The 27,211-nt window shown below is 46.7% G+C and overlaps 1 protein-coding gene across 1 annotated transcript in view; it reads right to left on the bottom strand.

The window, feature by feature from the left end:
• Nucleotides 1–310: 310 nt before the first annotated feature.
• Nucleotides 311–27,211, bottom strand: part of PARP12 (poly(ADP-ribose) polymerase family member 12) — a 42,042-nt gene continuing 15,141 nt past the window's right edge. The window contains exons 5-12 of the mRNA XM_049893414.1: nucleotides 21,418–21,541; nucleotides 12,990–13,185; nucleotides 8,997–9,138; nucleotides 7,592–7,688; nucleotides 5,380–5,455; nucleotides 4,200–4,330; nucleotides 2,746–2,897; nucleotides 311–1,408 (exon numbers count right to left, since the gene is read on the bottom strand). Coding sequence (XP_049749371.1) covers nucleotides 1,062–1,408; nucleotides 2,746–2,897; nucleotides 4,200–4,330; nucleotides 5,380–5,455; nucleotides 7,592–7,688; nucleotides 8,997–9,138; nucleotides 12,990–13,185; nucleotides 21,418–21,541 — 1,265 coding nt within the window. The 3' untranslated portion in view covers nucleotides 311–1,061. The remainder of the gene's footprint in view (nucleotides 1,409–2,745; nucleotides 2,898–4,199; nucleotides 4,331–5,379; nucleotides 5,456–7,591; nucleotides 7,689–8,996; nucleotides 9,139–12,989; nucleotides 13,186–21,417; nucleotides 21,542–27,211) is intronic.

Genomic DNA, 27,211 nt, shown 5'->3' with positions numbered 1-27,211 from the left:
GCTCTGGGAGGGTTCAAGGCTTTGCATGGCTGGAGACTTACACGATTGGGGGACAGAAAAAGAAGACAAGCATACTGCTTTTGCAAACATTACCAAACGCACAATGATGTTGTAAGGCTGGGGCCCCTCTGAGGGCCTTGGAAGGAGCCCCGGCAAGTGAGGGCCTGCAGCTTAAGCTTCGTAGGTAGCTTTGGGGTTAAGTCCACACAGCCTTCCCACAGCAAGGATGGCCTCTGCTAGATCCCCCACACCCAGCAGTACCCGTACCCAGCAGGTGCTCAATAAACAGGCGCTGAAGAACGAGCTGCAGTCTCTGCCCACTTAGGTAAGCCCTTTATTTCCAAGTTTTATGCGACATTTACAGCACTGGGACTCCAATCTCCCTGGGCCGTACAGCCCACACTCAGGCTGTTCAGTGTGCCAGGGAGATGCAGGATGCATACCCAAACGAAGCGGTGGTCCTCAGGGCCACCATTCATTCGTGTCACCTGCCAGGTGAACACACTTCATGGAAGTAATGGCTGGCCCACCAGGACAAAGGACACCCTCAAGACTCGGGGACACCACACAGCAGCCACTTGTTCAGACAATGAGACACAGTCCAGTTCCAAGGCCAGAAGCCCAAGCGAAGCAGCCAGGTTAGCCTGAGCAGTGGGCAGCCGGACTGCGTCCCCTCAGCCTCACTAAGTTCGCAGGGTCCAGTGGCAACTGCCGGACTAAAAAAATCAAAGCAGATGCCACAGAGGCCCAGGATCACAGTAAAGACAGAAAATCCTAAAAGGTAAAGCTACTCCATAAAACCCTTTCTAGAAATCTGAGCCCGGTACCAACGAGCAGCAAGCCAACAATGAGAGTAAAACATAAAATTTTAAGACACATTGTTAAAAGGCAACCACAGGCCTACTGGGAGGCTGCTCCAGAGCCCAAATGGGGGACACGTAAAAGTGGAAACTACCATCATTGAGAAGACAACATCGTACAAACAGTTCATTAAAATTGTTTTGTTAAAAAAAAAACCACACAGCACATCCGCAACCACCTGCGCGTCAGGGGAGGCTGCCTCAGTGGTGGAACAACCCCAGGAGGCTGGCGCGTAGCCCACCCCCATCGGAGGCCTTGGGAAGCGGGATGGCAGCTGCGGGTGAGGCGCTGGTCGTGTACTGGATGAGGTACTCCGGGTAGACCTGGTGCTTCTCAAAGACCACAAAGATGGTCGGGTCAGACATTCTGTTCACGCAGCTGTCGTAGAAGACGTCGCTCTGGCCCTCCTTGGCTGGTGGGCGCACGTAGGTGGCGCAGCCGCGGACGAACTCACCCACCAGCACTCGGGCCAAGAACATCATGTGGGACTGCCCACTGGCCTTGCTGTAGTGGTGGGAGTACGCGGCGTCCAGGGCGAAGTAGCTACCTGGAAGAAGACTGGGGATCAGGCCAAGACCGAGGTTCCCTCCCTCCCAATCCTCCCTGGTCGCCTATTTCATGTGTCACTCTTAAAACCTGCAGGGGATACAGGTCAACGTCAGGGACTGCTCAAGCGTGGCAGGGCACCAGGAGGGTCCCTAACCCTGAGACAGGACTGTACCTGTCACCACAGGCCTACAGGCACATCACCGCCAGGGCCTAGACTGGTTTCCTCAGCTGTAACATGGGGCCCTCACCGCCAGCCTCACAGGGTGGGTAAGAAGTGAAAACCAGTTAGGGCAGAGTTGATTCTAACTCAGGGCGACCCCTCGTGTGTCGGAGTAGAACTGCACTCCGCAGAGTTTTCAACAGCTCGCTTTTCAGATCACCAGGCCTTTCCTCCGAGGCACCTGAGTGGACTCCAACCTCTAAGACCTTTCAGTCAGCAGTCAAGCGTGTTAACCATCTGCACTAGCCAGGGACTCCGTGGAAAGTGACCAAGACACCGTATACAGAGTCACTAAGCCCGGCGCCCAGTGCAAGGAGTCCTGCTTATGAACCTTGCCAGTCAGGAATGTGAGCTGGATGCTGCCCTAGAAGGTGGGTCTACGAGGCCCACGGCCATCCTGACCCACAGCCACCATGGGGCGGGGGGCGGAGGAGGGAGGGAGGCCTACCTGGTGGATAACAAAGTTGGAATGTGGACTGCAGATTAAGTACGTCATTATTCCATTTCATAAATTTGGTAGCCATAATGTGATTACGTAACATATAGGAAGCACTAGGAGGTTTAAAAAAAAAAAAACCAAACCTATTGCCACTGAATCCATTCCGACTCACAGCGACCCTATAGGGCAGAGTAGAACTGTCCCATAGAGTTTCCAAGGAGCACCCGATGGATTTGAACTGCCGGCCTTTTGGTTGACAGCTATAGCTCTTAACCACTGCACTACCAGCGTTTCCTTTCACATTGAAAGTTTCAGGAAAAAAACATTAGAAAAAGGATGACAAAGCAAACGTAGCAACATGTTAAAACTGGGGGACCTCGGTAAAATCTATGCAGAGGGGGTTCTTATTATTCTTGCGACTCTTGTGCGAGGCTGAAATTATCTCCAAAATAAAAGTTTTAAAATCACCCCTGGGCAGGAAATTCCCCACTAACTCGCCTTACAGCAAGAACCAGGGTCTGAGGCTGTCAGGTTCTGAATGCGTGCACAGGGCCGGTTCAGCCAGGGAGCCACAGCCAGGGGACCTTCTCTAAGTTGGCGGCAACTCCGGCCACACCACCCCCGCGTGCAGGCCTGGCTGGGGTTGGTGGTCCCGTGATCCCCCGCCAGCCCTCACCCTTGCCGTAGGAGGTGCCGTGGAGCCCGCAGATGCGCCAGTCGAAGTTCTGCTGGCAGATGGCGTCGACGAAACAGGAACTGGTGCCGTGGAAGAGCCGCCTCTCATCCACCACCTCGCCCCCGCGCCTCTTCTGCATCTGACCCTTCTGCCTGCAGCCCCAGAGAAGCGGGTGTTGGAGGGAGAGGGGCGTCTCCCTCCACCACGGCCCCAAAAGACACGGCTGCCACAGCAAGTGTGTGTGGGGAGCACGGGGGCGTGGGGGGTGCAGGGAACGTGTGGGTGGGGGAGCAGGGGGGTGTGCGGAACATGGGGGTGGGAGAGCACAAGGTGTGTTGGGGGTGTGGGGGGTCTGGCGAAAATCAGGGTGGGAGAGCACGGGAATGTTGGGGGTGTGGGGAACATGGGGGTGTGGGGAACATGGGTGCAGGTCAGGGAGCTGGCTGGCCTCATGCCTCCTGGGCAGAGACGGAACTGGCAGGAAACAGGAGGGAAAACTGCCTCCACAGTCAGGGTCCCAGGGCTCTGGGAACCCCAAAAGCAGACCAGTCCATGAAGAACAGGCTTGGGTCCTCCCCAGCCCCCGACCCTGGACAGTCTTGCCGCTGGCTAAGCAGTGGAAGCAGTCTCCCCCTTCACCACTGCCTGACCCCACTGTGGGGACAAGCCAGGCCCCCGCCTGCAGGGTGGCCGCTGTGATGTCCTCCCCACACAGACAATGGACTGTCCACCAGTCTTCAGACATACATGAGACCCACTTTCAGTGGGAGAGACAACAGCCATGGTTTCCTGGGGCTGAAGGTCCAGCAGGCCGTGCTGACCCACCCACTGGTCTCTAGGGAGGCCTGGCTTTGTCACCAGTGAACTATGAACCAGAAAGGTGCTCAAGCCCTGGTGAGCCTCATCCCCCACATGTACAGTGGGTCAGCACAACACAGGCAGGGAGGGAGCGGGGGGCGGCGGCAGGACTCCTGCACACAGTGGGTCAGCACAACACAGGCAGGGAGGGAGCAGGGGGCAGCAGGACTCCTGCACACAGTGGGTCTGCACAACACTGACTGGGAGGGAGGGAGCAGGGGTGGTGGTGGAAGGGCTTCTGCACACAGTGGATCTACACAACACAGACTGGGAGGGAGGGAGTGGGGGTGGTGGTGGCAGGGCTTCTGCACACAGTGGGTCTGCACAACACAGACTGGGAGGGAGGGAGGGAGTGGGGGGCGGTGGCAGGACTTCTGCACACAGTGGGTCTGCACAACACAGACTGGGAGGGAGGGAGCAAGGGGGCGGTGGCAGAGCTCCTGCACACAGTGGGTCTGCACAACACAGACTGGGAGGGAGGAAGCGCAGGGGGCGCGCAGTGGCAGGGCTCCCACATACAGCAGCCCTTTCTCCCACTGCTCTGAGGCCCAGGGTAGTGACTAGCCACCAGCCCAGGGAGCACCAACCCCACACACCACTGGTAGATTTCCCAGAGGGCCAGGTTCTGCACACGCTCGATCTTCTGGATCAGGTAGGAGGGCAGCGTGCGGCTGAAGAGCTCGTGGACCTTCTGGTACTCCTCCGAGGAAGGGCTGAGAGCTATCCTCTGAAGGAGCAAACACCCAACGTGTGGGATCCTCATGGTGCAGAACTTTCACAGCCCCTTCCCAGGCTGCCCAAGCTGCGTGTGAACGGCAGCCAGCAGAGGCCCCACTGCCTGGCCCCCACCTCCCCACATGGTTCCCACCTCCTCCTGTCCTCCCCGCCTCTGCCAGACACTCAACTAGATTGTTGAGGGGTAGACCCCCAGCTGCCCTAGACAAGCTGCCCTGTCCTAACCTTCTCTCTGAAACCCCTGGCACAGCAGCCTGGCATTGCTGGCACCCTGTGCACTTTGTACAAACTCTGAGAGATCAATTCCCCAAGGACAAGGAGGGCCACCTTGTAAAAGCCTGCTGCACACACTGGGCCGGAGGCTAGCCATTGGGCATCAGCTGAGTGCCCCATGATTGGTACACAGGTGCCATCAGGCATCTGAGTCACCTGCAGTCAGTACACAGGTCTTCCAACACCGACTACCTACTTCCTTCTAACGGTTGTGCCCAAATGTCCCATCACACTGGGATCCTCCCGTGGTTCCCTGCCCTTTCTTTCTGAGTCAGCTGGTATCTGTGTGGTGAGCCCAGCTCTTATGTCCTCATTTCTGCCCTTTTTAGCAAATGTCACAGCCTGCCTTCCTCCCTCCTCAATGTAGCCTCTCCCTACAGGGCCATGACCAGCTGTTTAACACCCCAAGACCTGAAAACAAACCAACCCACACACCCCTCCCTCTGCCACAAGCCGCAGCCTTCCAGCTTCTTTATGTAGAGAAAGCAGCTGCAATGCGCTGACACTCACCTGTTTCTACCCAGAACTCTCCTTCCCAGCACTAACCAACCAACCAACCAGTTACTGCTGAGTCAACCCCGACTCATGGAAAACCCATCTGGGTCAGAGCAGAACACCTCCCTTTAGGGTTTTCAATGGCTGATTTTTCAGAAATAGATTACCAGGCCTTTCTTCCTAGGTGCTTCTGGATGAGCTCAAACTTCCAACCTTTTAGTTAGCAGCCAAGTGTGTTAACTGTGTGCACCACCCGGGGACTCCATTCCTTACCTTAAATCCCAGGTCTGGCAGGGCAGAAGGGTCCCAATAGTCTGGGATGTTCTTTGGGCCTTGAAACTGGACATTGCTGCAAAATGTCAACAAAACCACTCAGACATATCGTTCTTAGATTGAAGTAAAATTATGGCAGGGGGTCTCTGCTAGCCAACATCACCAGTCTCGAGTCTCAGCATACCAGTGAAACGCCGGCAGAAGGCGAAGAAGAGCACCAAACACGATACTCACCATACAAAAGCACGTTCATCCTTGCCTCCATGGTCAAAACCTAAAAGCAATTAGGCAGGAGAGACCCAATTCTCACATGAACCCAAGCTTTCCTCAAAGGGACACAGCCTATGATTAAAACAGTGCACACAGCTCCATAAACCTTACTGCATAAAACAGCGCAGACTCTACAAACCCTCACCTATGTACGATTAAAACAGTGCACACAGCTCTACAAACCCTCACCTACGTACGATTAGAACAGTGCACACAGCTCCACAGATCCTCACCCACGTACGATTAAAACAGTGCACACAGCTCTACAGACCCTCACCTACGTACGATTAGAACAGTGCACACAGCTCCACAGACCCTCACCCACGTACGATTAAAACAGTGCACACAGCTCTACAGACCCTCACCTACGTACGATTAGAACAGTGCACACAGCTCCAAAGACCCTCACCTACGTATGATCAAAACAGTGCACACAGCTCCACAGACCCTCACCTACGTACGATTAAACAGTGCACACAGCTCCACAGACCCTCACCTACATATGATTAGAACAGTGCACACAGCTTCACAGACCCTCACCTACGTACGATTAAAACAGTGCACACAGCTTCACAGACCCTCACCTACGTATGATTAAAACAGTGCACACAGCTTCACAGACCCTCACCTACGTACGATTAAAACAGTGCACACAGCTCCACAGACTCTCACCTACGTATGATTGAAACAGTGCACACAGCTCCACAGACTCTCACCTACGTATGATTGAAACAGTGCACACAGCTCCACAGACCCTCACCTACGTACGATTAAAACAGTGCACACTGCTCCACAGACCCTCACGTATGTATGATCAAAGCAGCACACAGCTCCACAGACCCTCAAGTATGTATGATTAAAGCAGCACACAGCTCTATAAACCCTTACCTACAGTTCTGAAATTCACAGCAATCTGAAAACTTAAAACAAAAACAGCCTCAAAGAGATGTAACTGATACAGAACTTATTTGTTTAAAACATAACATTGACATGGAAACTCATGTGGCTGCAGGTATTTGACCCTAACTGGTAAGAGGCTATTTGTGCTATTTATCCTTCTTGATGTCACTATGCATATTTTTACGACAGAAATATTGATGTTTACTTACAGAGTATAACATAATACAAGAAACACGTTATCTTTCCAAAAATAAAAATAAGCCAACAAATAAAAACCAAGCTTTAGAAGACATCTGGTCCAAAGGGTTTAGGAACAAAGACGGTGAAACTATAACCCTAATTCATTCCTATTCTGTTTCAGAACACCTTCTGTTTACGCTGGGGTGAGACATGGACCTTCATCCTGAGCCTCAAAAAATTCCCACTAATAACTTTCTTAGGAAAATGGCACAGTTAAAAATAATTAAGGAAGGACAGCACTTTGGGATTGAGTGCAGGAAACCCCATATACACACAGAGAAGGGCTGAGCAGAGAAAACACTGAGACACAGCACCAAGCATTGAGTTGTTGTTAGGTGCCACTGAGTCAGCCGTAACTCCTGGCAAACCCATGTACAATGGGTAAAAACGCTGTCCAGTCCTGTAGCAGCCCCATGATCAGTTGTGGATAGAACCATTGTGATTCAGAGGGTTTTCACTGGCTGATTTTCAGAAGCAGGTCAACAGGCCTTTCTTCCTTGTCCATCTTAAGTCTGGAAGCCCCAGTGAAATGTGTTCAGAATCACAGCAACATAGGGAGCCTCCACTGACGGATGGGTGGGAGCTGTATGAGAGGTGCGTTGGCTGGGAATCAAACCCAGGTCTCCCACGTGAAAGGTGAGAATTCTACCGCTGAACCACCAATGTCCCTCAAGCATTGAGTTAAAAGCCAATAAAGCCCTTTAATGGTTTAGCCAACCTGAGGTCAGTTTCCTGTTACTTGCAACCGAATACACCCTGGCTGAACATACAATAAGGAGCAAATTCCCCGGAAGCAACCTACCAGGTTTGCTTCATCTTCACGTCCTGTGGGGACACGTATTTGGGTCTCCGGCAAATCTTTCTGATTGTACTACTGCGCAGGTTTTTCTGAACAAAGGCTGGGAAAAAGAGAGCCCATTAAATATACATATACATACACGTACACCTACTCTTAGACAAAATATTTTATAAACACAAATTAAATGGGCTGGAAAGTTCATGTAAATTGTGTAAAGCCCAGAATCAGTCTGTTAAAAATAAGGCAGTTTTACACATTTCAAATATTCACAAAGAGAACAGGCACCCTTGGGAGACTGGATTTAATGAGTAGATGATTTAATGAATAGTAATTGACATATCCACCATACACGAGTGCTTATAAATTGTTCCTTCTGATCTTGTTTAAACTATGGTTTTACTAAGCAATTTTTCCCAGCTTGGTTATAAAATTTAGCCCAGCCTGGGGCCCAATTACCACATCTTGAGTTAGTGGGATTTAAAGTGAATATAATTTTAATCTTAGGATTTTTTTGTAGTTTGACTCAAACTATAATTTGACTCTACAGCAGAGCTTCTCACCTTCTCTGAACCCCCTCCACCTCTGAATAAACAATGCCCCCTGCCCAAGATTCTCATTTTTATTCTGAGGATTGAGATTGGTGACAAGCATCCCTCAAGGTGAAAAATCACAGAAAAATCCTGTCAAGTTTTACTTTCTGCCCTTAAATTACAACAAGTTTTTTTTTTTTTTTCCATTTAAAAAACATTTTAGTATTAAACGCTGTTATGAGGTCTGTGATCTACCCCATACTTGAGTGTAAGCATGTGGGGGTCCTTAGGTTATGCAGTGGCCGAGGTGTTCATCAAGAATGCTCCTCCTGGAGGTCCACTATGTTCTACTCAGAAGCCCGTCATCCAGGCCTGGATACCACAACCTAACCGATTTCACCTCCCTGCTGTTCCCTTTCCCCCATCAATGCTTTGCTAATTAGCAGACTCAGATGGGTTCTCACCGGCCTGTTGACTAACATGGTGAGTAATCTCAAACGGCTTTCACTGGTGAAATTAAAAGTTATCCAACATATGCAGATTGGCTAAATATGTTAGATTCGTTCCCTACTCTTCCTCAGACAGGGTACTAGGAGCTCTTGGCCTTCATTTGCCTTTTAAGACAATACCAGTATCAGCTGCCATCCAGGAATCTCCAACTCAGGACAACTCCAGTGGGTCAGAGTAGAACTGTGTTCCACAGGGTTTCCAATGGCTAATTTTTTGGAAGTAGATCACCAGGCCTTTCTTCCGAGGGTCCTCTGAGTGAAACTCCAACCTCCAACCTTTCAGCTAGCAGCTAAGTGCTAGCAGTCAAGTGCTTAACCATTTGTGGCAATCAGGGACTCCTGGGGTGCAAGAAGAGGGTCAAACAGTACCTTTGAAATCTAACTCATATTCATGCTTCCCAGCCTTGAACTTCAGAGTGGCCACCTGGCTGTCGGAGCTGGCTGTGCAGTACACCAGGTAGGCTTTCTCCAACTCGCTGCTGCTGACCGTGGCCACGGGGTGCCCTGTGCCCTGTAAAGGAAGAGCCAGAGCGTTCGTGAAGGCAGGAGCATGCACAACAGAGAGAGATGCGGGGGCAGCCACACCACATTCCAGACGTGCCCAACAGGGGCATCCATTTCATGAGGGCAGGGCATGGGGGAGGGGGGTGCGAAGAGATGTCCACATGGCCATCACCTAAAAGGCGCCCTAGAAAAGGGAAGGTAACATGTATGATGAACAGAACAGCAGAATGGGAGACAGGGAAGACAGCACATCCAGCGACAGAACAGACGGTACAACTGCCCCAGTGAAGCTGGAACGTCCAGTGAGTGCGCCATGTTGCCTGACTGAGCAGCCTGAGCAAGGCTTCCTCTTCCACGCCCATCCTTGTTCACCCCCTTCAGTCAGCTCAGGCCCAGCCCCTCCTCCCATCCTTGTTCACCCCCTTCGGTCCTGTACATCCCTGTCCCTCCATCCTTCCATCTGCTCAGCCCCACCTCTTCCTGGCCTGTCCTTGCTCTGGCTTCAGTCAGCTCAACCCCTGCCACCTCCCTGCCCATCCTTGTCTCCCCTCCTTCGGTCATTTCACCTTCCGTCTCTTCCTGGCCCGTCCTTGTTCCCCCTCTTTAGTCAGCTCAGCCCCCACCCCTTTCCCCCCTCCTTTGGTCAGCTCAGCACCCCCACCTTGCCGTTTTCCTTTTCCAGTCCCTTGGAGAGCTTTTTTTTTTTCTTCAGTTATCCATTTTGGTCCCTCACCCTCTTTACAATTATCTACAAGACATCTAGTATTTTGGGTTGGACTGACTTTGAATTCTGGCTCCCAAACCTATTCACTCTATAACCTTGGCAAGTTATTTTAGCTTCTCTGAGCCTCAGTTATCCCATCTGTATAACAGGAATAATATCGTACTGTACCATCTCAAAGGGTTGGAAAAATAAGACAGACAAAGCACTTAGCCCTGTGCCTAGAACTCAAAATACTTAATACAGGTTATCACTGTTATCATTGCTGCTGCATTGATAATTACAATTAAAGTTGTTGAACCTATTACTCTCTTGGTCCCTGTAGCTTTCCCTCTTACCCCTAGAACTGCCATCCTAGCCCTGCTCGGTCACAAATAAAACAAGGCCCCTTCCCCATCTCAGAGCAGCTCAGTGCAGCAATGGGGGAGGGGGGAGACTAAAGCAAAGAGTCATTTAACCACACATGGCTCAGGGGCCCGACCCAGGGGCACAGCCCGCTGTGAAAGCAGAGAAGAGTAAGACCGAGGTGGAGTAGGGACCAGCAAAGGCTTCCAGGAGGAAGAGACAGAGACGCCAGAGCCAACATCCTGGGGGATGTCAGAAAGGGGTGATGTGTGTGACATCTGAGACATGGCCTTCTAGTTCATGGTCTTATAATGGCGTGTGCGTTTCTCCTCTGGAACCCCGTCCTCCTTCCAGGCTAAACCACCAGGCTGGAGTGGGAAGGGGAGGGGTGTGGCAAAGACCCTTCCAGACAACAAGGGGAAGTATACAACCCTTCCCTTCCCTTCCTCCCTTCTAAGCAGGGAGCTGAGAAGAACAGAGGGCAGACGATTTGTCAGACATGGGCCGTGTCCCCCACAGCCTTAAGTCAAAAACCTCATGGAGGGGGCTAAGGGAAGGAGGGAGAAAGACACAGTAAGTTGAGCAGACAGCAAAAAGCAAAGGAGTTTTTGCCCAGCTCCCCACTGAAGGTCTCGAGCAATGGGCGTCCATGAGGCTCTAGGCTGCAGAAGGTGGGAGTTTAGCTCCCTGGGCTCTGGAGAGCCCATGTGTGTCCCACAGCAGCTCCAGCACGGGGCGATGGAGCCTTCCAGGCACACGCAGCATGGAGGGCTGAGCCCATGAGGGGGACAAGAGCCTGGAGAAGGGAGAGAAGAGACCGCAGGGAAGACAGTGACAGAGGGACAAGGGGCATGAGTGTCTACCTGCCGACAGTCCTGCCCAAGCAGATGGAGGAACCTCCTTTGTCCACCCAGAAGGCACCTCAGGGGAGAGAAAAGGAGAGAACCAAACTCTCCAAGACAGCATTTAGCAGGAAAGCTGGGGTTGCAACTTTAAATTCCACGGTCCTACAAGGGGGAAAAGACGCATGAGAAAGATGACCTTCATCATAGGACTATGAAGAAGGTTCAGAAAGGAGACTCTCCTTGAACTGCAGTAAAATGACAAAAGAGGGGCCTGAGAAGGCATAATAAACCCATAGGGGCCTTTATGGATTGAATTGTATCTCCCAAATATATGTGTCAGCTTGGCTAGGCTGTGATTCCCAGTATTGTGTGGCTGTCCACCGTTTTGTCACCACAGGTGATTTTCCTATGTGCGATAAACCCTACCTCTATGATGTTAATGAGGCAGGATTAGAGGCAGTTATGTTAATGAGGCAGGACTTAATCTACAAGATTAGGTTGTATCTTGAGTAAATCTCTTCTGTGATATAAGAGAGTGAAGTGAGCAGAGAGACACAGGGACCTCGTTACCACCAATCAAGAAGAGTCACGAATGTGCATCCTTTGGACCCGGGGTCCCTGCGCTGAGAAGCTCCTAGTCCAAGGGAAGATTGACAACGAGGACACTTTCCCCAGAGCTGACAGACAGAGAAAGCCTTCCCTTGGAGCTGGCACCCTGAATTTGGACTTCTAGCCTCCTAGATTGTGAGAGAATAAATTTCTCTTCGTTAAAGCCATCCGCTTGTGGTATTTCAGTTAAACAGCAGCATTAGATAACTAAGACAGGGACCAAGAAGGGGATGTAGACACCAGAATAGGACATGGCAGCACAGTTGTGGGAGGTGGAAGCGGACGGTGAGTGCGGGCTGCCTTTCTCATTCCATCAGTCCTTGTGCATCTCCCGCACACCTACTGTGCCAGGCGCCATTCTGGGCACAGGGGACACATCAGTGGCAAAAGAGACAAAAGTCCCTGTTCTCCTGGAGTTTATGTTATAGCATTGCCAGAGAAAAAGGCATCCTAAGTGCAGTTAAGAGCAAGACACTAAAGCTTCAGTACAGCTTCTCACAACTCACAAGAGTATGAATATCTCTCAGGCCACACGTCTCAATTTTCATTTTGGAAAGTATGTCCCTATATAAGTGGTGACCTCCCAATGGTTGTGCCTACACAAAGGACCAGGGAGCTCCTTTCAATCTAACCCAACTATCAACATCTCAAATAACTGACAGCAGCAGTTACTCATTCCAGAACCAAATCCATCCAAAACAAAAAAACCAAACCCGTTGTCACAGAGTCAATTCCAACTCACGGCGACCCCATGTGTTTCAGGGCAGAACTGCGAGGTCCATAGGGTTTTCAATGGCTGTTATCTTATGGAAGCGGGTAGCCATGCCTTTTTTCCGTGGCGCCACTGGGTAGATTTGAACCACCAACCTTATGAAGAGTAGTCAAGTGCATACCGTTTGCACCACCCAGAGATCCTCCCAAATCAATACTTGCTATACACCAATTTTCTTATATTTGGCCACCTTCTATAAAGTTGCTGTTCCGGAGACGGCATGCAGCCAGATTGGGAGAGCTCCAAATCCTATGCCGCAGCTACTGAAACACATCTGCACCCAGGGGTCCTCCCCCTGGAGCCACCTGTTCAGCACGAAGAGAAGCATCTTTCCACCCCATGTACTATAACCCAGTGAGGAAAGGCGGCCTCACTCTGATTTTTAGGCATTCAGTTCTCAGGAGCTGACCGGTATGGAATGATGGAACCTCATACAAATAAACTACAAATGACTGTATTTTTCTGTAATTCCCCCAAATTCAGGGAGCCCTAAATGGGATGGCTTGGAAAGGCCCTCTACCAAGACGCCTCAGGAGGAGACACTCGCTCTCTGTCCATCCACTTACTTGTTTTCCATATTCCTGCCAAGAACCGGCCTCATCAGTCCAGTACCACACCCAGTCGGTGGTGAGAATGAAGTACGGTGGCTTGGTGGCTGAGGAGGCCGTGGAGAGGCGGCGAGCCGGGAAGGTGCCAAACTTCATGGAGTCAAAGCACAGCCAATGAACAATAAGTTTATCAGCTGACTCGGCACAGGAGACCCTGCAGGAAAAAAGGAGAAGGAGCCTGAAAATGAACACGTACCCACCCAAATGAACACCCAGGCCCTTCAGCTTCCACAGAGCCTTCTAGAACACGTGGCTGATAGATGTCAGCATAACAAGCATATTTTTTTCAATGTGGCCACCAAACCAAAACCTGTTGCCATCAAGTCAATTCCGACTCATAGAGACCCTATAGGATAGAACAGAACTGCCCCATTGGGTTTCCAAGGAGAGGCTGGTGACTTCAAACTCCTGACCTTTTGGTTAGCAGCCAAGCTCTTAACCACTGCATCACGGCTCCAAGGTGGCCACATAGGGGGAAACTACTTTTGCAGATCAGTTTTGCTATGCAAAGGTAACAAAATCCAGGTAATATGGAAGACTAGTTATCACAAAAATTTCTTCTATTACAAAATGCAGAAAGTGTTGGTTAAATATTATTTTTTTAAAATGAACTGAGTTGCCAAGTAAGCAAGGGAGAGCTAAGCTTACAGACCAAAAATAACAACAGCTAACATACTGAGTGTTCACTGTGAGTCGGACCCTGTATTAAGTACTTTTACGTATTAACAGAGTCAGTCTTCATAGCCCTATGAGGTAAAGACTATCATCCCCATTTTACAGATGGGGAAACAGAAGCACAGAAAGGTTAAGAAACCTGCCTGTGGGTGAATGGCTGGCTAATAGATGGTAGAGCTGGGGTTTAAGGCAAGCCAAGCCTGCTCTCTTAACCACCAGGGTACACTTCCTTTCTACATGCTACACTGCCTACAGAACAAAGGGAGTGTATAAAACCACAGGCGAGCGGGTGCTAAAGCTGGTGGCTGACCAAAGGTAATGCCAGGAACAACAAAGACCCCTTGCTTGTAGCAGCAATGAAGAAACAGGAAATAAAATGTAGGGTCTGAGGAATGTGCTCGTTGCTGTGATTAGGTGCTGCTGAGCCAGTTCCGACTCAGCGATCCTACGTAGAACAGAACAAAACCCTGCCCGGTCCTGTGCCATCCTCGCAGTTGTTATGCTTAAGCCCATTGTTGCAGCCCCTGTGTCAATCCATCTCATTGAGGGTCTTCTTTTTCCACTGATCCTCTACTTTACCAAGCATGAGGTCCCTCTCCAGGGATTGGTCCCTCCTGAGGAAGGTAGGGAGTTGAATCTCAAGAGACACCTCTGCGTAAAGCCAGGACTCTAAGAGGTTACACCCAGTGAAGTGGGAAGGAGAAGGGGCCTGCTTTGTAAACGAGTCGGGAAGGAAATCCGCCTGCATCAATGTTAGCTCTGGATGGAGGGGGGAAATTCCCCTGAGAACTCATACAACACAAGACAAGCCTCAAAGAAGTTTTAGGCCGATTCACACTTTCCATGAACATGAGAAACTAAGAAACCACAGGCTGGGATTTAATGTTAAAGAAGACCCAAAGAAGCAACCAATCCTTTCTCAGGCCTCAAAGGAACTTCTAGAGAAAATCTCATCAAACATGAGCTCACAATCAAATCAATCACTAAACACACATAGAAACAAGGCACCACACGCAGAAGTCAGAGAAACACCGAGAATCGGACCATCGGTCTACATGCATTACAGTCATCAGGTGCAAAGAAATCATGGGCATAAATGATTCAAAAATTAAACAATGTTAAAAGTATGAGTACAGATCAAGAGACTATAAAAATTAACTAGGTAAATTTGAAGAAAAAAACCCCAGAACTTTTAGAATAACATAATAATTGAAACCACAGAACATAGGACAAATTACGTCAAAGACAAGGCTGCATTAGCGAGCTGGGAGCCTGAGGTAAAGGAAATCTGCTGAATGTAACAGAGAGGGGAAGAGGATGAAAGAGAAGATTAGAGACAGAAAAGTGGAAGAGAGGATCTGAACAGATGCCTACCTATAAAACTCAGGAGAAATACTGACGACGGAAGAGAAGCAGAACTTAAAAAGATGGTCATGGCTGAGAGGCTTCCATAATTGAGTAAATGTAACGTCTCTGACTCAGAAAGCACGAGTCGCAAGTAGAATAAATCCTAGTAAATTCACACCCAGTCAGATCTTCGTGAAACTGCAGGAGACCAAAGAAAGACAAGATACTAAAAGCAGAAGGAGAGAGAGACAGATACCTACATTTACAGCGACTGCTAACATCTAAACAAAACCAATGGAAGAAACAGAATCCGGAAACTTGGAATAATAGCTTCAAAGAGTTGAGAGAAAATATCCAGTCAAACTATCTTTCAAGAACAAGGATGAAATAAAGGCACTTTTGGACAAATGAAGACATACTTACCACCTGACTCTTACTAAAGCAACTTCCACAAGATGAACTTAGAGGAGAAGGTGATGTGTAAGGGAACTATGGCATGGCAGAGGAATGGAGAAACAACCAGAACTCACTGAAGAGGACGCTGACACACTGTGAAAAATATAACTGATGTCAATGAACAGCCTGTATAGGAACTGTCAAATCAGAGCCTAACTTGCTGTGTAAACTTTCCCCCAAAACACCGTATTATTTAAAAACAAAAACAACCTAACCCTAAACCTAATCTTTACCCTAAACCTAACCATAATGCTAAATCTAACCCTAACGCTAATCCAAACCCTAAACCTAATAAGAACCCTACCCTAGCCCCGATCCTTAGCCTAAACCTAATATTAATCTAAACCTAAATGTAAGCCTAACAATACACCTAATCCTAAACCTAACCCCCAAAATAAAGCTAAACCTAATCCTATTCCTAAGCCTAACATTAAACCTCACACTAACCCTAAACCTAATCGTAAACCTAATGGTAACTCTAACACTAATCCAAAGCCTTAACTGAAACATAAGTCTTACCCTTACCCCTAAACCTGCACCTAAAAAAAAATAAAAGATGGAGCACAATAGACAAAATTGTAGGTGTAATTTAAACAATTATTAACTGTAAAACAATGATAATTTCTGACTTCCTGCATTAAAAAACAACAGTAGCAATACTCACGTAGTACATCTCATGTCACACACTGTTCTGAGTCTTACACAGATTAACTCATTTAATTCTCACAACCCTACGATGCAGTTTTAACAAATGGGGAAACTGAAGCACAGGGAGGTTAAGTAATTTGCCCAAATTCATACAATAAGTTTGAATGGAATTAATGAGAATTCAAGTGTTCAGGGTTCTCTTATTGTTCAAGAGAATGATAAAAGATACTGATTAATTTAGGCTTTGTTAAGTTACAATGCCTGACGTCTAGGCATTGTTAGGTGCTAAATAAGAGAAATTCAGTATATAGATTCTAAGCTACCAGATGAAGAAAAAAAAAATCATCCGAGGAAAACACCTAAGAGATGACCAAAAAAGAGAAAATATAGAGAAAGTGGGGCAAATAGCAAAAACTAAGATGGAAGGGTAGAAATAAGATATATAGGCAATATAATGAATGTAAATAAACCAACTTCTGATTAAAAGACAAAGATGGTCAACCTGGAAAAAAACAAACCACAGTTCTTCTGATGGTTACAGGAAATACAGCTAAAACATAAGAACAAAAAGCTTGAAGGTAAACGAATGAATAGTGAACACTAAAAGAAAGCTGGTGTAGTTATAGTAATGTCAGACAAAACTCATTGCAAGAAATAAAAAGGATCACTTTATATTGCTAACAGGCTCAATTTGCCAGAAGAATAAAAATTTTAAACTTGCATATGCTTGTTGCTAGGTGCTGTCAAGTCGGCTCCAACTCAGAGCGACCCCTATGTACAAGAAAATGAAATGCCACCCAGCAGTTTTGTGCCATTCTCACAGTCCTTGCTATATTTGAGCTCACTGATGCAGCCACTGTGTCAATCCACCTCATCGAGGATCTTCCTCTTTTCCACTGACCCTCTACCTTAGCAAGCATGGTGTCCCTTCTGATAACATGGCCAAAGTATATCAGACAAGGTCTCACCATCTTCTGAGAAGCATTCTGGATGTACTTCTTCCAAGACAGATTGTTTATTCTTCTGGCAGCCCATAGCGTATTCATTATTTTTCACCAACACCACAACTGAAAGGCCTCATTCTTCTGTTTCCCTTATTCACTGTCCAGCTTTCACATGCATATGAGGCTATAGAAAACACCATGCCTTGGGTCAGGTGCACCTTAGTCCTCGGGTAACATCTTTGCTTGTCAACACTTTAAAGAAGTCTTCTGCAGCAGATTTGCTCAATGCAATACACGGTTTGATTTCTTCATTGCTGTTTTCATGGGGGTGGATTGTGGATCCACGTAAAATGAGTAAAATGAAATCCTTGACAACTTCAGTATTTTCTCTGTTTATCATGATGGTGCTTATTGGTCCAGATGCGAGGCTTTTTTTCTTTATGTTGAGGGGCAGTCCATGCTGAAGGCTGTGGTCTTTGATCTTCCTCAGTCAGGGCTTCAAGTCTTCTTGGCTCTCAGCAAGCCAGGTCGTGTCTTCTGCTATCACAGGTTGTTAATGAGTCTTCCTCAATAACAATTTTAAAATAGAACAAAAATTAAGAGAATTGTAAGTAGAAACTAACAAATTCATAATGAGAGATTAACATATCTCTCTCAACAGATTAAAAAAAAAGCAGACAAAAGAATCAATAAGGATACAGAAGATTTGAACCACACAACGAACAAGCCTGATCTAACACTGCATCCAAAAATTTTGGTGTACAAAGAATATTTACAAAACTGACCATGTATCACAACAAAATTCACAGAACCTGTTATCATACAGTCTGCCTTTTCTTACCACAATTCATTTGAAATTAAATAAATAATTTAAAAATATGTTTAGAAATAACCCACGGATCATCTAATGCAAAGAATCGAAAAAAGACAAAGGTAGATTCTTTTAAAAAAGACAAAAAAAAAATCAGTAAAATTAATCTCTTCAAGAATGATTAAGATAAAAAAGGAAGTGGACAAGAAATATTAAAAATGTAAAAAAAAGGATAAAAGCAAAGAGGCTGTAGATACTAAAAGGGATATTACGAGCAACTTTACTACAATAGGTTTGAAAATAAATAAAATGAGTAACTCCTGAAGAAATATAAATTTACCAAAACTGACTCAAGGAAAAACAGAAAACTCGAATGGCCCTATGGCAATTAAAGAAATTGCACCAGTTGTTTAAACTCTTCCCCCGAATTAAACATTAGGTCTAGACATTTTTACAGACAAGTGACCATTCAGACAGGAAAAACTAAATTTTTTCAGAAAAAAGAAGGAACCACCAAAAATTCATTTTTTGAAGCTAGTAAGGTATACGCTGTTGTTGTTAGGTGTTCTCGAGCCAATTTCCAACTCACAGCAAGCACATGCGACAGAGCAGAACTGCCCCACAGGTTTCTTAGGTTGTAATATTTACAGAACCAAATTGCCAGGTTTTTTCTCCCATGGAGCAGCTGGTGGATTTGAACCACCCACCTTTTGGCTGGCAGCCGAGTGCTTAACCACTGCATCACCAGGTCTCCAATATATCTACCTTTATGTGTGTATGCATGTATGTTACTAAAGAGTCCTGATATATGGTTAGCAGTTGAATCTACCAGTAGATTTGAACGGCTGACCTTTTTGTTAGCAGCCATATGCTTAACCACTACACCACCAGGTCCCACAAACACATATATTTTATTTTCTGTGTATGCTGTTCCTGCATATATTAAAGACACACATTCTAATCTCCTTTATTTGTTAATAAAGTGAATCACATTAATTTTCTAATGTTAAGTCCATCTGCATTCCTAGACTTAAGCCAAACTTGGTTGGAATATACAAATTTCAATTTCCACATATGATTTAAAAAAAAACTAGCATAACAATGTCAGTTCTCCCAAAATGACTACAGTCAATGCAAGTAAAAAATTTTTTTTATATCACAATAGATTTTCAGATTTCTAAAGAGCAAGACACCAAGACTAGCCAAAATAATTTGGAGAAAGACAAGGTAGGAGGATTTGCCCAGATACCAAAACTTACGATGAAGCTACGCTAAATAACACAGTGTGCTGTTGATACAGACTGGGAAAAACTGCAATGTCAGACAACACAAATGTCAGAGGCATAGGCTGCTAATGGGGGTGGATACTGGTGCAACCTTTGGAAAACAACGAGGTGTGATCTAGCAGAGTAGAAAAACCCAGGTGGTGCAAACAGTTAACATGCTCAGCTGCTAAGAGAAAGGCTGGAGGTTCGAGTCTACCCAGAGACACCTCGGAAGAAAGGCCTGGCCATCTATGAAAAATCAGCCACTGAAAACTCTATGGAGCACAGTTCTACTCTGACACACATAAGGTCGCCATGACTCAGAGTTCATTTCACAGCAATTTTTTTTTTTTTTAGCAGACAGGAAGGTGCACACGGCAGTCCCATCCTGGACATGCACCCTAGAGAAACACGTACACGCGTGTGCCAGGAGGCAGACAATTTGGCGCAGCTCAGAGACACAGTGGAGGAGCAGACACAAGAGCACATATGTGTGATTCCATTTATGTGAGGTCCAGGAACAGACCAAACTGTCTATGGGGACAGAAATCAGAGCAGCGGTGGCCTGGGGTGTGGGGACTAACCAGAATGGGACATGGGGGGCTTTCTGGCCATGAAAATGTTCTATATCTTGACTGGTGCATTGGCTACACAAGTGTATATATTTGTCCAAACTCACTGGATTGTGCACTAAATATCTGTGCATTTCACTGTGTGTAAATTTTGCCTCAGAGGGGGGGAAAAAAAAAAAAGCGTGGCCAGGCTGGCGTGGTATGAGAGTTATTTCATCATCCTCCTAAGAGGAATGATTTGTTACACATACTTTACTAACAGCAATTTGCACATAATTGCATTCTAAGCACAAACATCAGGAGGGACCAGTCCCTGGAGAAGGACATCATGCTTGGTAAAGTAGAGGGTCAGCGAAAAAGAGGAAGACCTTCAATGAGATGGACTGACACAGCGGCTGCAAAAATGGGCTCAAGCACAGCAACGATTGTGAGGATGGGGCAGGATCCGGCAGTGTTTTGTTCTGTGGTATGTAGGGTCGCTATGAGTCAGAACCAACTCGACGCCACCTAACAAGAAGAAGCACAAATATATTTTATCTACTCAAAAAGCAGGCTCAAGTGCTCTTCTTAGCAACAAGAAGATTTGACAAGCATGTGAAAATACTGCTACCCAAGACTCCCCGGTGTATGCTAAATTGATCTGAGCAAAAACACGCTCAGGAAAAAAAAACAAGAAAGGTTAGACAACAAATGATGGCAACGCCACTGGGACTTCACCAGCAAAAGCGGGGCGTTGCAAGTTCTCGCCTCTTGATTTTCTGACTGATGAATGAGCGCGTATATGTGATCAATCCCAGCAGCGACCAGCCTAGAACCTGCCTAGTCTTGGCACCACCTTCTTCTTCCCCATAGCTGCTCCCCGAAAGGAGAGGAGGGTGGGAGAGCAGGGCCACCAAGTCACCAGTAGGAATGCGAACTTCTGATTTTCAGTTCGGAGTTTCCACCTCCAGACACACTGCTTGCTGGCCACACGGGGAGGGTTGTGTGTGTGAGAGACAGAGAATACAAGAGACAAAGTATGCATGTGTGTGGTGTGCTGTGTGTGAATGTGCATGCACGCATGTGTGTAAGTGTGTATTTGTGAGAGTGTGTGGCGTGTGGATGTATATATGGGGTCAGCCTATGTTGTGCTTGTGTGTGTGTGAGTGTGTGGATGTATATATGGGGTGAGTCTGTTGTATGCATGTGTGTGAGTGTGTGGTGCGTGGATGTATATATGTGGTGAGTATATGTTGTGCATGTGTGTGTGGGGTGTGTAGATGTACATGTGTGGTGAGTATGTTGTGCATGTATGTGTGTGTGTAAGTGGTGTGTGGATGTATATGCATGGTGAGTCTATGCTGTGTGTGTGTATGGTGTGTGTGAGCATGTGGTGTGTGGATGTATGCATGTGGTGAGTCTATGTTGTGCACGTGTGTGTGAGTGTGTGGTGTGTGGATGTATCTACGTGCTGAGTCTGTTGTGTGCGTGTATGTGTGTGTGTGAGTGGTGTGTGGATGTATATACGTGCTGAGTCGATGTTGTGCGCGTGTGTGTGGTGTGTGCACGTGCACACGCCCTGCCCCAGGGCCCACACACTCACGCCCATTTGCACTAACCACTGCAGGTCTACACTCCGGCTCAGCCCACATTCGAAGAAGGAACAGGCACCATACTCTGACTCCGTACCTGTCTCTTCCGGGGTTGCTGTACGCCTCTTCAATAAGCTCCATTTCGTACAAATCCTTCCACTTGCCTCCATACAAGAACTGCCAGCGATAGGGCAAATGGAAATGGACTCGATGACACTTGTCTAAAAGAGCAACATAAAGCGGTGAGACGTCTGGATGATACAGACAGCCAGCCCGAGGTACTCAGGGGTGCTGCCTGCTGGCCTGGCAACAGTGGGGAATTTGTGGGGAGGCGGTCTTTCCTGTGATCAGGACTAAGCACTGACATGCTGCAGCACCGTATGTTTCCTTTGATTTCTCTTTTTTAACAGGACATTACGCTGATGTTTAAGATGTTTGTCTGCTGGTAGGTCATCTATGAATCTCCTTTTGTGACATAAAGAAGCCGATCATGAGAAGGTCTGCAGCTCATCCCTGCAAGGCACGTGACTTGGTATCACCTACTTATGCAGTGTGGCTGCGAGGAGGCCACGCTGAAGACCCTGCAGGATGCCCAGCCCAGCCCCACACGTCTGTGGTAGTCGGCAGTCGGCAGCAGGCCCAGCCCCAGCCCCACACGTCTGGCTGCAGTCAGCAGCAGGCCCAGCCCACTGCAGAGGCCTCCAGCAGTAGCACACACTGTCCCCCGCACATCTTCCGTACCCTGAGGTCTGTGTACCCCGCTCCACATCCACACGATGGCCCGGTCTCAATTCCCAGCCCATTTGCCCAATAAAGTGCTGGAAGATGAACCTCCCAGGTTGGAAGGCACTCAAAATACACAATGGCTACAACCCTGGACTCGAGTAGACCAACGACAATCATGAAGATGGCGCGGGATCTGCAATGTTTCATTCTGGTGTATATGGGGTCACCAGTAGTCGGAGAGGAGCCGACTCAATGGCAGCTAACAACAGCTCCCCACACCTCCCCATAATCCTCCAGTGCACCCAGGCCTCACCTCCCTCCCTCACCCCAGCACTTCCTTCTGGCCCAGCCCTTGTTAGCCCCCCACCTGGCAAGTCACCAACACGCCCTCTCTACCGACAACATCCTATGTGAGATCACGGTGGTACACTGGGGTGTTGGGAGAGGCGAGGGAGAAAGGAAAGGAAGCGGGAGCTCTTTGCACTCTGATACAGAGCTCCCCTGAGATCCAGCCGCTCAGCAGAAGATGCAGAGTGAGATGCAGACGGCCTCTCTCTGGGAGGAAAACAGAGAGAGGCTCCAGCTTCTCAGGCTATACGCATCTGCAGGCAGGCAGTATCTCCTGTAGAGGACGGGGCAGCTGGGGGCCACGGGAGAAGGGAAGACTTCTATTGTTTTTGCCTGTTTTGAGGTTTTGAACCACAAATATACATTCAGTTAAGGGAACAAGCAAGCTATGAAACAGTGTGTGAGCTACTGCCTGTGCGAGAATGAGACAGACAGACATATATCCTTGTACACACATAAAATCTTTGTTGTTGTTGTTGTTAGGTGACATCAAATCAATTCCAACTCACAGCAACCCCACGTGACAGAGCAGAACTGCTCTGTAGGGTTTCCTGGGCTGTAATCTTTATAGAAGAGGATCGCCAAGTCTTTTCCTCCCACAGAGGTGCTGGTGGGTTTGAACCGCAGGCCTTTTGGTCAGTAGCAGAGCACTTAACCCGTTGTGTCTCCAGGGCTCCTTTTAAAATCTTTAGGGGGAGGAGGGGCCAAGATGGCGGACTAGGTAGACGCTACCTCGGATCCCTCTTGCAACAAAGACTCGGAAAAACAAGTGAATCGATCACATACATAACAATCTACGAACCCTGAACAACAAACACAGATTTAGAGACGGAAAACGAACAAATACGGGGAAGCAGTGACTGTTTTTGGAGCCGGGAGCCAGCGTCCCAGTCAGGTAAACTTGGCACCCGGTTTAGGTCAGGGCCCAGGGGAGCTGACGCCGCAAACAAGGGGCCCAGCCCTACCCCCCTGAACTCACCCCGGGAGAGGGCCCAGCCGGTCCGCGCAGGCGTCGTAGCGACGCAGCCAGTGGGAGAAGTCCCCGGGAGGCAGTGACTGGTCTTGGAGCTGGGAGAGCAGCGTCCCAGCAGGGGAACCTTGACGCTGGGCTTTGGTCTGGCTGCAGAGGATCTGACCGCGGCTTCAGCGGGCCAGACCCTCGGGGGCAATCTCCACACAGCCAGCGCACATAGGCGACACACCCCTCGGGAATCTCAGATAAAATAGTCATTCCAAGCAAGATAAGCAACTTTGGCTATATTCCGAGGTGCTACTCTCCTATTTCTCTGAACCCTCCCCCACCCTTCCCAGGCGGCTTCATTAACATTGGCATTTCCTGAGCCAGAGGGAGAACGGCTCCGGCTCCGCTGCGGCTTTGCTTTCCCCCCTTTTTTTTTTTTTTGGTCTTTTCCTAACCCATTCTTCCGGCCTGAGAGAAGCAACCACAAAAAACCCAGGGACCAAAAATCCATCCCTAATTGGACTAAAAACACAGAACCAGCTACAGCCAACCATATATGATCCAGAACTTGGACTTTCCTCCTTACAGGGAACAAGGTGGCAGTTATATTCCAAAGGCAGTTCTGATAGGGATCTGACTGCATTTTTTTTTTTTTTAGCAGATTTTCTGGAAAAACAAGTTTCCCAGGTCTGGTATCTCTGCATATTCAACAGAGCCCTAACTGACCCACAACAGGGAACTGAGGGCTGAAGCTCCCCCCAGACCACCTAGCCTCTTGCCTTAGGGGTCTAAGGAGGGTGACATCTACCAATCAGTAGAGGTACTTGCATTGGGGGCCTAAGGTACAGCTGTGGAGCCCACCCACCAAGGTGCTATAAGAATAGAGACACACCTACCTCACTGACACTTGGGGGAAGCCTGTCAGCATCCTGCCCCCCTTGGAGGGTGAACCCCAGCTGCTAATAGAATCTGTGGCACACAACTATCACCACTACTTCTCGAGGTGGATACGTGTTAGGGTGCAACACACACTTGATGACCCAAAATCAGATTCTACTCAAGAATAGTGAATAGACTCAGGCATATATATCTGGTAACAGCCCAAACAAGCTGGTAATAGGTCATAAGTAAGTCAAGGGCTACAACAAACAAGACAGCACAATCTAGTAGCCCATCCACATATATTGAAAGAAAACAAAACAAGATAAGACTCAGTGAGCAATTACAGAATAAACCACTTAGTGATGGCTTGGAGACAGCAGTTGACATCAAGCCACATAAAGAAGCAGACCATGACAGCTTCTACAACCCCCCAAACAAAAGAATCAAAATCTTTCCCAAATGAAGATACAATCCTGGAATTATCAGATACAGAATATAAAAAAACTAATTTACAGAATGCTTCAAGACATCACAAACGAAATAAGGCAAACTGCAGAAAAAAGCCAAGGAACACACTGATAAAACAGTTGAAGAAGTCAAAAAGATTATTCAAGAACACAGTGGAAAAATTAATAAGTTGCAAGAATCCACAGAGAGACAGCATGCAGAAATCCAAAAGACTAACAATAAAATTACAGAATTAGACAACGCAACAGGAAGTCAGAGGAGCAGACTCGAGCAATTAGAATGGAGAGTGGGAAATCTGGAGGACCAGGGAATTAACACCAACATAGCTGAAAAAAAATCAGATAAAAGAATTTAAAAAAATGAAGAAACCCTAAGAATCATGTGGGACTCTATCAAGAAGGATAACTTGCGTGTGATTGGAGTCCCAGAACAGGGAGGGAGGACAGAAAACACAGAGAGAATAGTTGAAGATCTGCTGACAGAAAACTTCCCTGACATCATGAAAGACGAAAGGATATCTATCCAAGATGCTCATTGAACCCCATTTAAGATTGATCCAAAAAGAAAAACACCGAGACATATTATCATCAAACTTGCCAAGACCAAAGATAAAGAGAAAATTTTAAAAGCAGCCAGGGAGAAAAGAAAGGTCTCCTTCAAGGGAGAATCAATAAGTGTAAGTACAGACTACTCAGCAGAAACCATGCAGGCAAGAAGACAATGGGATGACATATACAGAGCACTGAGGGAGAAAAACTGCCAGCCAAGGATCATATATCCAGCAAAACTCTCTCTGAAATATGAAGGCGAAATTAAGATATTTACAGATAAACACAAGCTTAGAGAATTCGCAAAAAACAAACCAAAGCTACAAGAAATACTAAAGGATATTGTTTGATCAGAAAACCAATAATATCAGATACCTGCACAACACAAGGTCACAAAACAGAACATCCTGATATCAACTCAAATAGGGAAATCACAAAAACAAATTAAGATTAATTAAAAAAAAATGCTCATAACAGGAAATCATTGAAGTCAATATGTAAAAGATCACAATAATCAAAAAGAGGGACTAAATACAGGAGGCATAGAACTGCCATATGGAGAGTGATACAAGGCGATATAGAACAATACAAGTTAGGTTTTTACTTAGAAAAATAGGGGTTAATATTAAGGTAACCACAAAGAGGTATAACAACTCCATAATTCAAGATAAAAGCCAAGAAAAACGTAACAACTCAACAAACATAAAGTCAAACACTACGAAAATGAGGATCTCACAATTTACTAAGAAAAACATCTCAGCACACAAAAGTAAGTGGAAAAATGAAATTGTCAACAACACACATAAAAAGGCATCAAAATGACTTATTTATCTATAATTACGCTGAATGTAAATGGACTAAATGCACCAATAAAGAGAGAGACAGTCTCGGACTGGATAAAGAAACACGATCCGTCTATATGCTGCCTACAAGAGACACACCTTAGACTTAGAGACACAAACAAATTAAAACTCAAAGGATGGAAAAAAATATATCAAGCAAACAATAAGCAAAAAAGAAGAGGAGTAGCAATATTAATTTCTAACAAAATAGACTTTAGACTTAAATCCACCACAAAGGATAAAGAAGGACACTACATAATGATAAAAGGGACAATTGATCAGGAAGACATAACCATATTAAATATTTATGCACCCAATGACAGGGCTGCAAGATACATAAATCAAATTTTAACAGATCTGAAAAGTGAGATAGACACCTCCACAATTATACTAGGACACTTCAACACACCACTTTCGGAGAAGGACAGGACATCCAGTAAGAAGCTCAATAGAGACACGGAAGACCTAATTACAACAATCAACCAACCTGACCTCATTGACTTATACAGAACTCTCCACCCAACTGCTGCAAAATATACTTTTTTTTTCTAGCGCACATGGAACATTCTCTAGAATAGACCACATATTAGGTCATAAAACAAACCTTTGCAGAATCCAAAACATCGAAATATTACAAAGCATCTTCTCAGACCACAAGGCAATAAAACTAGAAATCAATAACAGAAAAACTAGGGAAAAGAAATCAAATACTTGGAAACTGAACAATACCCTCCTGAAAAAAGACTAGGTTATAGAAGACATCAAGGAGGAAATAAGGAAATTCATAGAATGCAACGAGAATGAAAATACTTCCTATCAAAACCTCTGGGACACAGCAAAAGCAGTGCTCAGAGGCCAATTTATATCGATAAATGCACACATACAAAAAGAAGAAAGAGCCAAAATCAGACAACTGTCCCTACAACTTGAACAAATAGAAAGTGAGCAACAAAAGAACACATCAGGCACCAGAAGAAAACAAATAATAAAAATTAGAGCTGAACTAAATGAATTAGAGAACAGAAAAACAATTGAAAGAATTAACAAAGCCAAAAGCTGGTTCTTTGAAAAAATTAACAAAATTGATAAACCATTGGCTAGACTGACTAAAGAAAT

This window comes from Elephas maximus, chromosome 8 (genome assembly GCF_024166365.1).
Source record: "Elephas maximus indicus isolate mEleMax1 chromosome 8, mEleMax1 primary haplotype, whole genome shotgun sequence".
In the NCBI taxonomy this organism is placed as follows: domain Eukaryota; kingdom Metazoa; phylum Chordata; class Mammalia; order Proboscidea; family Elephantidae; genus Elephas; species Elephas maximus.
Note: the sequence above shows the minus strand (reverse complement) of the source record. Positions and strands in the feature narration are given on the sequence as shown.